At 41.0% G+C, this 14,682-nt stretch overlaps 1 protein-coding gene across 1 annotated transcript in view; it reads left to right on the forward strand.

Annotated features, from left to right (window-relative positions):
* Positions 1–14,285: 14,285 nt before the first annotated feature.
* Positions 14,286–14,682, forward strand: part of LOC109291015 (catenin alpha-3-like) — a 9,604-nt gene continuing 9,207 nt past the window's right edge. Inside the window, exon 1 of the mRNA XM_019507883.1 lies at positions 14,286–14,344. Coding sequence (XP_019363428.1) covers positions 14,335–14,344 — 10 coding nt within the window. The 5' untranslated portion in view covers positions 14,286–14,334. The remainder of the gene's footprint in view (positions 14,345–14,682) is intronic.

Consider the following 14,682-nt stretch of genomic DNA (forward strand, 5'->3'; position numbering starts at 1 on the left):
GGACCCCGAAGTATCATTGGGTCCAGTCCCCTGCATGAGCAGGAAAGACATCTGGGGTCAGACGACTCCAGCCAGATAACTGTCCGGTCTTCTCTTCAAGACCTCTAGGGTAGATGATTGCACCACCTCTGGGGGGAGCTTGTTTCATGTCTTGCTTTTCTACAAATATATACATTTATTCACGTTCCTGTATAAATTCAATATTGTGGGTGGGTGCAAAGAAAATATAAATGTATAAAAACAAATATATCTCTCTTCCTATACAAGTTCAATAATGTGTGTGCTGCAAGGTATGTATAGAAAACAAATGCATCTCCCTTCCAAAGTAAATTCTGTAATTTACGTATGTATGCTGCAAAGCTTTAAATCCATAGAAATAAAATATGAATGTATTTCCCTTCCTGTATAAATTAAATTCTATAGTGTAATCCTATCCATTATAATTATAAAATTGAAAAGAATAAATCAATGAATATAATAATACAATAAAAGCATGTGGAAGAAAGAAAAAGTTATTCTAAAATCCCTCTTGCTAGGCTAGCAAGTAGGAAATGAATGGTAGCCTTTGTCTCACGCTGCCAAAAAACAGCTCAGTAACTGACCCGGAGGCAGAAAGCAGGCCAGTTCAAACAATGCTGCCTTTTATGCTGTTTTTCCATCCCTCCCCCAGAGCAGTGGGATTGGAAGGGACCTCAGGGAAGGATCACAGTCGCTGGCCAGCTACAGAGTTAATATGAGAGCAGTCCTTCCCCCCTTCCTCCTCTCTCCTTCTACTTTCTGGTTCTCTGCAGGCAAGCCCAGCTTTAGCTTCTAAACTCAAAATATTTCAACTGCCCTCATTTCATTTCAAGGCTGTTTCGAAGCCCTCTATTTCGTTTAGATTTCACTGTTTTGAGCTTGAAATGTTGAAACAAAACAGTCAGTAAAGCTTCGCACAGCCCTAATGAACAAAATAGCCCTACTGAAACCAACCTTTTCAAAGCTCATCACTAATTCTACATTTTTCATTATTTGGGAGCTTTAGGTATCATACACAGGGCTATATTTGCAGAAATGCAAAGGCTCATGTGACATGAATTAGAACTGAATTTTGAATGTGTAGCATATGATAAAATTTCTCTTGAGCAAAATGTCTATTGAGTTTAATGCGACCAGGTTTTCACCTTCTTTTATAGAAACTTGCTCTCCCTTCAGTTTTGCTACTTTAGACTAAGTTTTTATACTCTGTATTCGTTATGATACAATGTGAATTTGTATGATGCCATGTAGATTATTGTTCCATTACCTCTATAAAAAAATGGAATAATAGATGCACTATATACACTGTTAAAGAATATGGTCATCAGTTAATATTTTTTTATCAATTAGTATCTCAATCCAGTTATCTTTTTCAGTACTCTGAGACTTCTACTTGTACATTCTTTGAGGTGTCTTTTCTTACTAGGAGGCAACACTGTTGCTAATGACGAGCAACAAAAAGGAGTTGTTTTGGAGAGTAAATCAATCCTTATACATAGATCTATAAATAGTTTCTAAGGTGAATTATGGCATTTTTCACCTACCTCCAAAATATTACATATTGACTGCTGCTACACTCAGGAGTCCAGATTGAATGGACCAATGATAAATGGGCCAGAACTTTGGCAGTTGTAAATAGGTTTAGCTCCACTGAAGTGAAAAGACTGAAGGTGTTTTAAATCAGCAGAAGCTCTGGCCCATGAATTTTGGTGGTTTTTGAGGCAGGAATTCTATATATTTCTACTGCAAACAAAACAGTTTAAACAGAAAGTCCTCTGCATTCTAAATATTTTTTCCTATATCAAAGAAAAAAAAAAAGTATAGCCACTATCTTTGTGGTTTCTGTATAAAATGATTTATACTTACTATGCTAACTCATAGCAGAAGGACTAATAATATTGTTCTCAGAGCTGGGTGGATACCAATTGATGATGCTGTATAAGAAATATAAAATTTAAGCGTGAACTACTAAAATAAAACATATCCTATTAAACTCCTAATGCACTGTTTTGAGGGGCTCAGATGTGTATGCTTTTCACATGCTCTTTTTCTTACTTGAAAGGACTATAGCCCTTCCTGAGGAGTTTTAGTGCATTACCCATGCTTAGGAATCTCACATGTACAGGAATGATATCTGTGGCAAGTGTGATGCACTCAATAAGCAGCTTCTTTTGGCTGATAAGTGGTACTGTGTGCATGTCTTTTACTAGATTTTATCTATTTGCTGAACTGAGCACTAAGACTAACATCAGTTAAGTTCACAGATGTTAGCAAACAAAGAACCACTAATGAAAAACAACCTCAAGATTCAAAAAGAAAGATGTGTGATAACCATGAAGACTATTTCCCAGATAGATCACTGAGGTATCCGTGAAACTGATATGAGATTGAAGCTGAGTTGTGTTTATTAATATCTTCTCTTCCTTTATAAAAAGTAAAAGGCAAGACTGAACAAGCGTGACCCCCAACTTGGAAGCCTGTGAAGAGTGACTGAGGGCTCAAGGCCAGTTTCGGAGGTAGAGAAAGGAAGGTGCTAAATGCATGTATTCTAGTGGTACTGGTTATTACCTGTTACCTACCCCTGGGTGTGTCTACACACAAAATTAATTTGACTGAATAAATTCTGGTTACAGTTCACACTGAAGCCCCCGTGAGGCCCAGTCAGCCTCTCCGCAGCAGGTTAAGTTAGACTGGAGCAGCCCCAGCTGGCAGGGGCGCCTGGGGGGTCAGCCTGTCAGCTCAGGGCTGCTCCAACCACACTCAGCGTTCTGCAGAGAGGCTGACTGGGGCACATGGGAGCTTCAGTGTGAGGCTAGCTAGCAGGCAGCACCTGCTCTGAAGCTCCTTCATGGCCCAGCCAGCCCTGTCAGCATCTACATGTGTGTAGCAATGCAGTAACTAACAGTGCCATAGGATAGTACTTGTGTTGGATAGTACTATCCAACAACAGCATTTATTAGTTTACTGAGGCCTAATAGGGCTGTAAGCATAGACAGTGACGTTTTACTCAGGAGCTAATTAGTAGGGCTATGCAAAGCTTTGGCCACTGATTCGATTCGATTTGGAGATTCAGCCACCGAATTGGGATACACTTTAATCTCTCCGAATCCAATTGGAACCTTCCGAATCGATTCAGAGAGATTTGGCGTTTCAGACAGACAGTTTTAAATGTTTTTTTTCCTACATACCTCAAGGTAGGCGGCTCGTGAATACTGTGATGCTGGGGCAGATGGAGCATCTGACAGGAGCACGGGGATGGGGTGGGGTGGGGTGGGGGTCCCCAGCGCACTCTGCAGCAGACCCAGAAGTGGACCAGAAGCACTTCTGGGTCTGCTGGGAGGTCCCCCCCCGCACCGCCCTGGTTCGGCGACTGGTGCCTCCTGGGTCTGGGGGGGCACCCAGGGTGCCCCTGTGGCTGATCGCCAAGCCAATGAGGTGCAGGGGGCCCCAGAAGTGGACTAGAGGTACTTTCGGTCCACTTCTGGGTTCGCTGCTAAGCATGTGGCCACCCCCCACCCGTGATCCTGTGGGATGCTCCTTCTGCCTCAGCAACATAGCATTCACAAGCCATGCCTGGTACCTTGAGGTATGTAGAAAAAATATTTAAAGCTCTGTCTATGGCTGAATGTCTGATTCTTTGAATCATCCAAATCTGAAGATTTGATGCCTCGGATGAATTGAATCGAGGACAGTGATCTGACTCAAATCACTGTCCCCAATTTCAGGCTGAATCTGAATCGAATAGGGCCCGTTTCGCACACCCCTACTAATTAGGCAACTGAAGTAAATGTCTCATATAGACACGCACCCTAAGTGTGTGTTATACTATTAACGCCCATTTCCCTATATTTGTCCCTTCTCTTTGGCCCATTGGTTTGTGACTCTGACCCCTAGGATTTTCTATATAAAAGTGGGAAATGCCCCTTCTGGCTCTTGTGCCAGTTCCTGGGACGGCAGGGTTTGGTACAAATTTAGATATGTCTTGTGGGATGTCACATGGCAGCAACAGGGAAAGTAAATTTGGCCCCAGATGAGTGGGTGAGATCTTATGAATCCCTTTGCTGTCCAGTTTGAAAGTCTGAGTCATTGCCTTGAGGTCAGCATATAACCAGAACATATGGAAAAAGAAAGAATAGTCATTTTGAAAATCAAATAAAATGTATGTAAAAATACACTCCGTATCCTCTGGTTGTTCAAAATCCTTTTGAAAGAAGCAGTTTAATTATTATTTATTATATCTAACAATTCTACATTTGGGTACAGCTTTAAGGCTGCCCATCCCCCATCCAGCAGCCACTGTGCCCTGTCAATCATCCTGAAATACACTGGAGCTCTTGTTAGGCTGTCAGCTTGCAGATGTACCATAAGCCAAATACTGAGCCATAATAGTTTCACTAAAGTTCTAAGCAGCCAAAAAATTGCTTAGATAGTTGCCCTAGCACTGAATGTGGACCATTGTGTTCTGGGATAGGTGAGTGATGAGCTACTATCTTTTTTTATAAGCTTTAAAGTGATTTAACAGTAAATGCAGTTATAATGCCTAGATATCGAAAAAGGTTAGCTACATTTCTAAATCTGTTTTCTGTCATTATATGTTATTTAAATTACAGCATATAAAATGTACTTGGACATTGTCTAACAACTTTAACCTCCATGGTTTAATTTTATTTTGGGCTACAGCAAACTTTCTTGACTGCTTTAATGTTTTTTCCTCATATTGGAATATCCAACTTTGTTAGTATGGATGCAATTAATTGTAAGTAGATAAAACAAAAGACAATGGTATCTTAACATGCACTGTTGGGTAAATGGATACGTTTTTTTTCTGGTTCTGGTGAGACAGAACTGTCATGACACCTGAAAGTCATACTTACTATTTTAACTGTTAAAAGAGACATTGCTATACAGTACTGCCATTACCTACTGGTAATATTTAGATTAGTATGTTTGAGTTCCAGCTTATACTAGCCTTGTATCCAAATATCTTATAACCAAGAGCCTTAGTGCATCTATATGGTATATTGTATTGGATTAGAAATGTTTTTATTAATAGTGGACTATAATCTTCATGCTCTCATGGAGTACACACCTGGGTGAACTGTTTACTCGATATAGAACAAGTATAACCCTAGATACAAGCACAAGTGATTCTATTACATATATTGGAGAGCCCAAGATACTCTGTTTCATTATAAGAATACTTTCCCCCTTATTACGTTACACTTGATGTGATTCTAATTCTCAATAGTTATTAATATTTTAAATAATCATTAATATGATATTTTAAATAATCATTGTGAAAATATGGTCTATTGAGAATATATTTGTCACAGCTGGGGAGTTAATAGTTTGTAAGCAATAGTGAAAACTGAAAAATATTAACAAGTTAATGCTTTATTGAAGGCATTCTACAAAGACTTTTTCTGTATGAAAAGGTGACTAGACAGTGCGAGGCAATGCCATGAAGAGAGATTTCATGTGAACACAGTGCTCTTGCTGGAAGCAACATTGCATTACTATGGCACTGTGCATGGGCTAATAAGCTGTGCTCGGAAGCATGGAGTACTGCTGTAACATGACTATCCTGCTAGTATGTAGTGGCTGCTGTATACACATACCTTGCAAATCATTAAAATGCTACAAAGGAAGACTACTTTCCAGAAACAGAGCAGCTGGTTGAGATTTTTCCAAGTGGTAAAGGGGATTTTGCCATATGCCTCCCATTTATTTTAGGATTATGTGGGCCTGCACATTGAAGCCAATGGAAAACCTACAATTGATTGCAAGAATAAATGGGTCAGGACCAAATAAATCAGTTAGCATTTGCATTTTAGGCATATTGATATAAACAAAAAATGGACACAAGCAGGAGAGAAAGTTCTGAGCTTTCGGATTGTGGTCTGGTTTGTAACATATCCCAAACTGGGGCTGTTCAGAAGCAGGGTTTTGGATTAGGCTAATCTCCAATGGCAGCAGGTGGTTGTTTAGTAGGCCCCTGACAGACATGCAGATAAAGGTAGAATGGGATCTGATGTGCAACTTCCACAGTCTCACTTTCTGTCATGTCACGTTTATAGCAAGAGGTGAGATTGTGGGATTCAGCATCAGATCCTATCACTCCATTGTCACAAGGTCAAGGTTCCAGGGGTGGCCATGACATGCCCTGGTGGCTCTGCAACCATGCCCATTCTGCCCCTAGGGCAGCTTCCTATCTCTCCTGCTATGCCTTGATGGAAGTATAATGATAAATAGGAAGGCTGCTCTGGCCTTACTATAATGACCAGCCAGATTGTGGTCATGGACTTGTGGGCCAGTTGCATGGCTCTGTACTTCCCTTACACCATGTTCCATGCCTTGCAGATGGTATCCTTACAGATGTTCAACCAGTTGCTGACACAGCCTCTCATTGGGCCTTTAGACCCCTTGGCCTCTGGCCCCACTCTGGTTGCCAGATCCCTTGGTCACTTCCCTGGTCCCACCCTATTTGCTGGGCCTCACTATAGGCCTCAGGCCCCTCCCTGGGCCTCACAACTCCAGGCTTTGTACCCCTCTGGTCCTACCCTCTATTTCCCAGTCTCTCACTGGCCTGCTGGACCCACACAGTTCCGATCTTCCCTGGCCCCTCACTGGGCCTCTGGACCCACATGGTCTTCCCTGCCAAGTGCTTTTCTGTTAGGGTGTCCTTCCCTAGCCTTCCCCCTCCATGGGGTCCCCCACAAGGCAGTGGGAGTTGTGACTGTGCAATGCCCTATTCTTGCCTTTCCATGGAGTGGCCCATGCCTGGCATTTCTTGGAAGCTACCCTGCCATAGGTAGCCCAGCCATGCTAACCAGCCCCAGTAGGGTGCAATTTGAAGTCTGACCCAGGACTGGTCTTCAGACCTACCTGATCTTGCTTGCCCCTCTCCAGGCTCCTCCTAGATTTCCAATGCTCCTCCTGGGTTACTAACCACTGAGCCCCCTGGCTCTGGCACCATCTTACCTCCAAGTCTTCCATCTCTGGCCTCAGTTCACTCTTGTATCAAACAACCATTGCCATCCTAGGCTGCACACCCCTTGACCCCTTCTTCTCTTGGCTGCGGCCATACAAAGACCTTTGGCCTCTCCTAGGCCCTGGCCCTGCCTCAGGCCAGTCAAGAGCTCCAGGCCCCGTTGGTTCTGGCAACCTCTGTTATTGTCTGTTTCACCCTTTGGCCCCTCCTGAGGCCCCCACACAGGTCAGTTGAGATTCCCAGGGTCGGTCCTTCAGCTTGTCAGCCCCTTCTTCTCTGTGGGTCCACCTTTTTTCAGGCCCCTCCATAGATCCCTCTCTGTCTGTAGGCTCAGAGCCCTCCATAGGTCTTCCTACACTTCCCCTTCCTTCTCTGGGCACAGCCAGACCCCCCTCCCCCCATAGGCAGCTGTACTCTGCCCCCTCACTGGGTTTACTCAGACCCTCCACCAGATTTCTCCGACACTTGGCCCCTCTCTCAGGACTCTTCTGGCCCCTCAGTAGGCCCACCAGCTCTCAGCCCCTCACCCAGGGCTCACCTGATCTCTCCTGACGCCCCTGTGTACTCAGTCTTTCTCAATCGGGCCCAGACACTCAGCCTCTCTCAGGGCTCTTCTTGTTCCACAACAGGCTCATAGACTTGCAACCCCCTTTTTAGGGCTCTAAACCCCACACTGAGTCCCCAGGAACCTCCTCCATCCCCTTAGTTCCTACCCAAGCCTCCAGATGTCATTCTTCTTGCTGGCATTCCCAAGCTGCAGCCTTCTGCTGGGCAGTGTTTCTACACCAGCTCCTGAGATGTTACTGCTGGCCCTACTCTCAGGGTCTTGGTTTATACCTTGTCTACACCCAGCCCTCCTCCAATCAGAAAACTCCCTTGTTCAGGCCTAGCCTCACTTGCCAGCCCCCTAGGTCAGCCAACTCTGCAATTAGCTCTGACCCCCACCTGCCATTGGCTCATACTGCCTGATCTCTTAAAACCATATTCACATTGCTGGTGCCAGGGAAGCCTGGGATCCTGATTCTTCAACTAGCAGGCTCCCGTGGCTGGGAGTCATCACACGATCTGCATCAGTGGCTAGGGCCCCCAGCCAGAGGGTGTCACGGTGTACTTTCACAGCTGGGAGCTGTAGCCTGGTCATATGTTCAATTAATGGCGTAAGAACCAGCCATAAAATTACTGCACATGTCTTGTGTAATAACGTTGTGGCTTATTCCTTCTTTTATTATGATTTTAAATGCATTAATGTGTGGTTGGCTAACTACTTAAGATGTAATTTAAATGGTTAATCATGTTTTAAGTGTAACATGTGCCTTAAAGTGGGGATGGCTGCAACTGTCTTCAGTGTTTTAAAGTATACCAAATGTGGCCAAGAACCATCTCTAATTTTAGATAGTATGTTATTGGATGGAAAGTATGAAGGGAAACAGCAAGAGATTTTATTTCTGTGTTTTTGAATAAAGCATTTATTGTCACACATTTACTGAAGAATTAAGTTGAGTCTAGTGAAAGTGATTTAAAACATGCATATGTCCACAGAGAAAACAACCAAGAAATCACTTATGACTACTTCAAATTGCAAATAAAAGAATGAGATGTCACCTCTTTCCCATTCTTCTTTTTTTCCTGGTAACTGATGTACAATCTTGCCTGCAAAGAATTTGAAGGAAATCAACACCATCCATTTTTAACAGTGGTAGTAGACTTCAAAAGGTTCTCGCAGTACTAGGAGATCAATACTGGAATTAGTTCAAAGATGCAAAACAAAACCCTGGGGCACTGTGCAAAATAAAAAAAAAATGGCTTTTAAAAAAAAGAACAATCAAAAAACTTGAAATGCAATTGAAAATTTGGTCAAACCTTCAGGGAACCAAATAAGTGACAAAAACAGCAACTTGCAGCATGTGGAAGAAAACAGCTTTTTAAGGGCTATATCCTCATTGTTATCATAATATTTAAAAAGCAATAGAATTCAGTTCTCTCAAAGCTCAATAGAAAGAATCCTGTTCAATTCAGTAGCCTTTGGACTAGACATAACTGAGACAGAGCCAAAGGCTTATTTCTGTTCGCAGTCAGCCTTTTTTATTTATCATGAAAAGGCATCTTAGAATCTATTAAATAGGAGTCAAGTGAAAGTTCAGATATATAATTGAATTCAGGAAAGGAGGTGGACATGTAGGGCCAACAGATAGTAGGCTCAAAAACCCATAAACTCACTGGTACTGTAGGAGAGAATTTTAATATGTTGAATAGGGTCTTATGTTAATATTTACACCTGATGTTAAATAACCTAATTCAAAATGAATTTGTGTTTGTCTGAATGTCAGTGAAATCCTAGGTTAGTGCTAGATTTCTTGCTAATTTTGCAAATGTTGATAGAAAAGCCCCTAATATTACAGTAAGTTATAACTTACTGCCTGCTAGGCAAACTCAAGGTTTTGTACTTGCCAATTATAGTACGGGGTGGGGGGAACCTTTCTGAGCATTGGTATCTCAGAATAATACAATGATACTGGGTGATGAGACTCTATCTTTGTGGTTGGCTGTTGTTCCCTTACATCCTTCCGTTTTCCTTGTCTTATGATGACTCTATCTGCTGTAATACTAGACATAAGTGCGAATCCACCAGCATTATACATTTGGGCATTATATTAGATAAATAGTAGACACTATAAATGGCAGAAAACTAATAGATATTCTAGATATCTGAGTAAACAGCCATTTACAGTCAGAATGATTAGACTAAACGGCGACAGGAGAAGAACAAAAATAAATCTGAGAGAATGTAGAATGGGTGCTCCTTCCATAGGTCTACAACTTCTGAATTCTGAGAACCAGGAAGCTTATGACATCTGTACTCAGGACAGTTAGAACACTACGCAGACTTAAAAGGCATCATTGTTCCTTAGCAACAAGAATTTCAGGCTTATCAGCTCCCCACAGTTCATGAGACTCTATCTAGGTTATGTGCCACTTGAACTAGAATCATGTGCTATTTCAAGCATATATGTTTCAGGTTCACTGTCATGGTGCTAAACCATCTTTTTTGTCCTGATACCGTTGATAGACAGCAGATGGAGACAGCTGATTTTATTTTTTGATGTAACATACACAGTATATTATCAAGTATTTATTGCAACAATATTTTTTAGTTTTATGATAGTGATGGAGGCTAGAAAGTGCCTTGAATATGAAAATGGTTACTAAATTTCTCTCCTGCTATTTTCTTCTTGTTTTTAAACATGAAAAATCATTAAAAAGCTTTAATTTTTTAATATATTTACAATATCCTTTTTACAAAAATGAATGTTAATGAGTTAGTAAGATCCCCGACAAAGTGAATAATGATGTAATAAAATGAGGGTGATATCAACTCTCCTGTTGTTCAGTACATACAGTTAAAGCTGCAGGTTTATGGAACTGGAAGAAGCTGATCAACTGAGATGAAAAAGTTATAAGGATGAAAACATGAGCCAAGAAGGGGCTGTTTTGCTCTTTCTTCACCTTTGGTTGTATATGAAAGTTGTCATTAATTTTGATTAATTTCTAACAATGAGGTGCAAATAAAAATGTAACAGACCAATGTAATTTTGATGGAGAAATAGGACCAATAAAAAATGTCCTTCCATCATATAAAAATAACCCCCTGGTTCTACCAGGAGTTGTTTAAAAAAATGGGGTTGTTGCCTATTGTTCTGTACTGAATTAATTCACCTTCTTAAATCATCTAAATTGTGACAGTGATAAGTATGCAAATAAAGAAACAGTCTTAATAGTTTAATGAAGTAATGTAGTGTCCTCAGGACAAAAAAAAAGTTAATTTGAAATCCTTTTTTTTAGCTTTCTATAGATATCAGATCAAAGCTATTTCTGCTGTTAAATTAAATTTTGGGGATGAAATTCTGGTCCCATTCAAGTCAATGGCAAAACTTTCATTGACTTTAGGGTGAAATTTTGGCCTTATTAAAGGTAGAGCCATGTAACCTTTCACTGTTTTTTTCCCCCCCAGTTAATTGAGACTAATGTTGAATTATTTATTCTGCTTTATCGGAGAGTGGTACCAATTACATGTTGCTGCTTTTTATTCTCTGTAGGACTGTGAGAAGACTCTAGGTAGCTTAGCCTTTCATACAACTAGGTGGTGACAACAGTGAAGGTTTAATGCTGCTGACCATGTTAAAAGTTGAGTTCCTTGGTCCTAACTCCTGCAGAAAGTAGCTCTCTGTCTTACAATTAGTTTGCTGTAGAGGCAACCTTGTTCTGAATAGTTGCTCATTTTTATTTATTTTCAGTTATGAGTTACTGCTTCAAATAGACAAACAGGTAAGCAGTTTTCTTTTACCAGGAACATTATTAGCTTTGAAGTACAGTATTTTTCCCTGTACAAGTTCTCGCTGTTATTATTAAAGTTGGATGGATTATTTATTTGTCAAATACTGTAGTTTTGTGTGCTCAGAGATATTTGTAAATTTGAGTCAGACTTGCCAAACCCTTTTGTTTGAAATGAAATTGGCAAAACGTTTAGGAAATGTCAAAACAGTTTGTTTTCCAGCCCTATAATAAAAGCCAAGGGGCATGTCTACATGTGCAAATGCTGCTGGGTGGGTTTACTGCAGAGCAATTTATTCTGGAGTAAACCCACACTGGTTAGGTGTCTACACATGCGCCCATTTGGGAGCAGATATACTGCTCCTGGCAGCAGTCTGCTCCTGCCTCCTCTGGCCCTGCACTGGTCCCTGCAGCAGCCAGGGTGAGCCCTAGGCTCCTCCTGGGTGCTAGCCCAGCGGCTGGCATTGAGCACAGAAAATAAATAGCTCCCTGTCTCTAGGGGCTGCCTACTTCTGTGCTGGGCTGGGTTCAGGTGGCAGAACTTGGGCGGTCATGGAGCTGAGTCAGGGAGCTCCCTGCTGCCAGGGCAGGGGGATATTGTGCCTCCCTGGAATCTGGTATCCGATGCTGCCCCAGCAGCAGGCAGCTCCCAGGGACAGGGAGCAATTTCCTACCCCTTGCTACACAGCTGATTGGGAGCAAATTTGCTTCCCATCAGCCGTCTACAAGTGCCTTATTGCACAGTAACTGTTTGGCAGTTAATTTGCTACTTGAATTTGTAGGTAGCAAATTAACTGCCAAGTAGAGCAAATAATTGTGCAGTAAGGGTCTGCATGTGTAGGGGGCACTTACTATGCAGTAATTTTCTCTATTGTGCAGTAAAGTGTCTCGTAGATACACCCAAGGAAATGATGGTATAGATCTGTGGAGGCTGAAGTAGTGGTTATTGTATCATTGCTCTGCCTTTTGTATAATAGCCCAGAGGTTAGTGCACTCTTGCAGGATGTAGGAGAGACAGATTCAAAGTGTTCCTTTGTTTGGGGGAACTGAATCCACATCACCCACCTCTCAGATGCCTGGATTCCATGGGGGCTTTGGAGTGGCTTGCTTTCACATGCTCCTGTTGATGCTGTTCTGTTTTGTATAAAATACTTATATTCAGTGGACTACTGAGCAGACCCAGGAGAGCATTGTAATGACCACATTATAAAGAAACTCTCTACTTTAGCGCTCTCCTTTTTTTTTTCACTGTCTGACTCGATAGCTATTTAGATTTTTTTTTTTGTACTGAATTAGAATCAAGTATTTTATAGCATGCTGGATTGGTCACTTTTCTTGATAGGCAAGTGATGTGGTTTCAAATCTTCTTGGGTAGAGAGAGAATTTTAATTCTGGGTCTGCTGCAGCATGGGTGAGTTACCTAATCATTGGGCTACTGGGGAAAAGGCACCAGGAATTTTGTGAATTGAGCACGGCATTTCCTTGGTATTTATTAGAGGTGCTTGATGTTTGGAATAAAGGAAAAATTGTTTTTGACATTTTAAAAGTGATTTGGTTTTCTTGGGTCAAGGAGAACTTTTGGGTTGACATTTCTTTTTTTTTGTTTCAGTTAGGAAAAAAAACAAAGTCAAGTTGATCTGAATAATTTAATTTTTGGACTAGCAGGCAAATTGCTTACTTCCCCAGTCTTATTATTAGGAACTACTCCTATGCTGTTAAATATACTGGGACTCATGGCTAGCTGCAAACATGATAGATTTGTAATAAAGCTGTAAAATTGCTACTGTGCAATATTTATAAAGAATGGTACCAACCATCATAAATTGCCTTTAGCCTTTATAATTCTTCAATTAGTATTGGTAATATGTCCTAAACCAGTATTTGCCTTGTTATTTTGTTAAGGAACTATAACTACTTAATATACTGTAAGCAATTTGAATCAGTTCCCACAAGCAACATGTCCTAGAAAGCCAAACCACTGTGTCATATTAAATCAATTGTAGGTTCACGAGAAGGCCACAATTCGTCTTCCTAGCCTGCATAGTCACAGTGCCTTATTACTTAATTATACAGCAGCAGTAGTTGTAATAAGTCCTGCTGAAAAAAGAAAGGCACCCATTATTTCTGTGTTTGAAGCCTTTATTGGTGAAAAACACTTTTCTGTGCTGTGTTTTATGGGAGGTTAAAGAAATAAGACATTTCATATGTCTTTTATTTTTTTTAAAGTGTCAAATAGTTAATATTTCTTACAAATACTGTATTAAGATGCATGTAAATACCAGTGTAGCCTTCAGCCAGATCCAAAACCCAGGGAAGTTAGTGGGAATATTGCTGGTGATTTCTTACTTGAAGCAAACTCCTTATGAATTATTTAGAGACTTCAAAGCCATAACAGAACTAGTGGTGGGCAAACAGGGTACCAACCCCCAGCACTGATTTAAAAGGGGCTAAAAAATGGTGGCTGTCACTGTCCTTGGCTCAGCTGCCACCACTGTCCCAGCAGCTGCTGCCTCCCTAGAAACAGACATTTCTTCTTGCCTCTGCTTCAAAGGCCTTGTTTGGTTTTATGTTAATCCCTACAAAGGCCAAACTCTTATTGACTTCTGCTCAGTTAAATTTCCAATGACCTGGGATTAGTTCTCAGAAGTATATTTTACTAGGGGGTGCAAGTTGCACAAAAACCTCCACTTTCTTCTGCTGTTAATTAACTACACGGACCTTTAAGAGAAGTTATGCACATATTTCTTCTTAAAGTTTTTATGATAACTGCAATTTGCTGCCTGGAGTTTGTTTTGGGTATAATGCACAGAGCATTAATGTTTTTATTTTATCCTTGATTCCATAATACAACCAAATTTTACTTAAAAGCTTTTTTATTTTATTTTTTTTTTACCATAACCCAATTTATTTCCTCAAGACTTCTAACTCAGTTATCCTTTTGAATTTTTAAAGTAAAATAAATTTGGAAATCTGGATGAGGGGATGAAGAATTACAAATGATATCAGGTTTTCCTATTTTGCATGTAACCCTGGGCGCGACACTACACGTGCCCTTACCTGAATAGTGGGATCCTGGGAAGCTGCTGTAGTGCCCCTGAGCGGAGAGCCTCCCCTTACAATCAAGCACCCTTGCAGACAATTCTCAAAATATTTACAAGATTTAATTATTTACAACATAACAAATAACCATTAAATAAACACATTGATATACCTGTTGGGGAACAGATGAAGGCCCCAAGGTCACAGTGGGCCGGGGTTGGCGATTGGAACACGAACAGGCGGGATTAGTGGCGATGGAGTCTGAATGGCGCAGATGCGTATGGTTTCTTAAACAAGTTGAAGTT

The sequence above is a fragment of the Gavialis gangeticus genome, unplaced genomic scaffold, assembly GCF_001723915.1.
Source record: "Gavialis gangeticus isolate Ggan-Ray unplaced genomic scaffold, GavGan_comp1, whole genome shotgun sequence".
NCBI lineage: Eukaryota > Metazoa > Chordata > Crocodylia > Gavialidae > Gavialis > Gavialis gangeticus.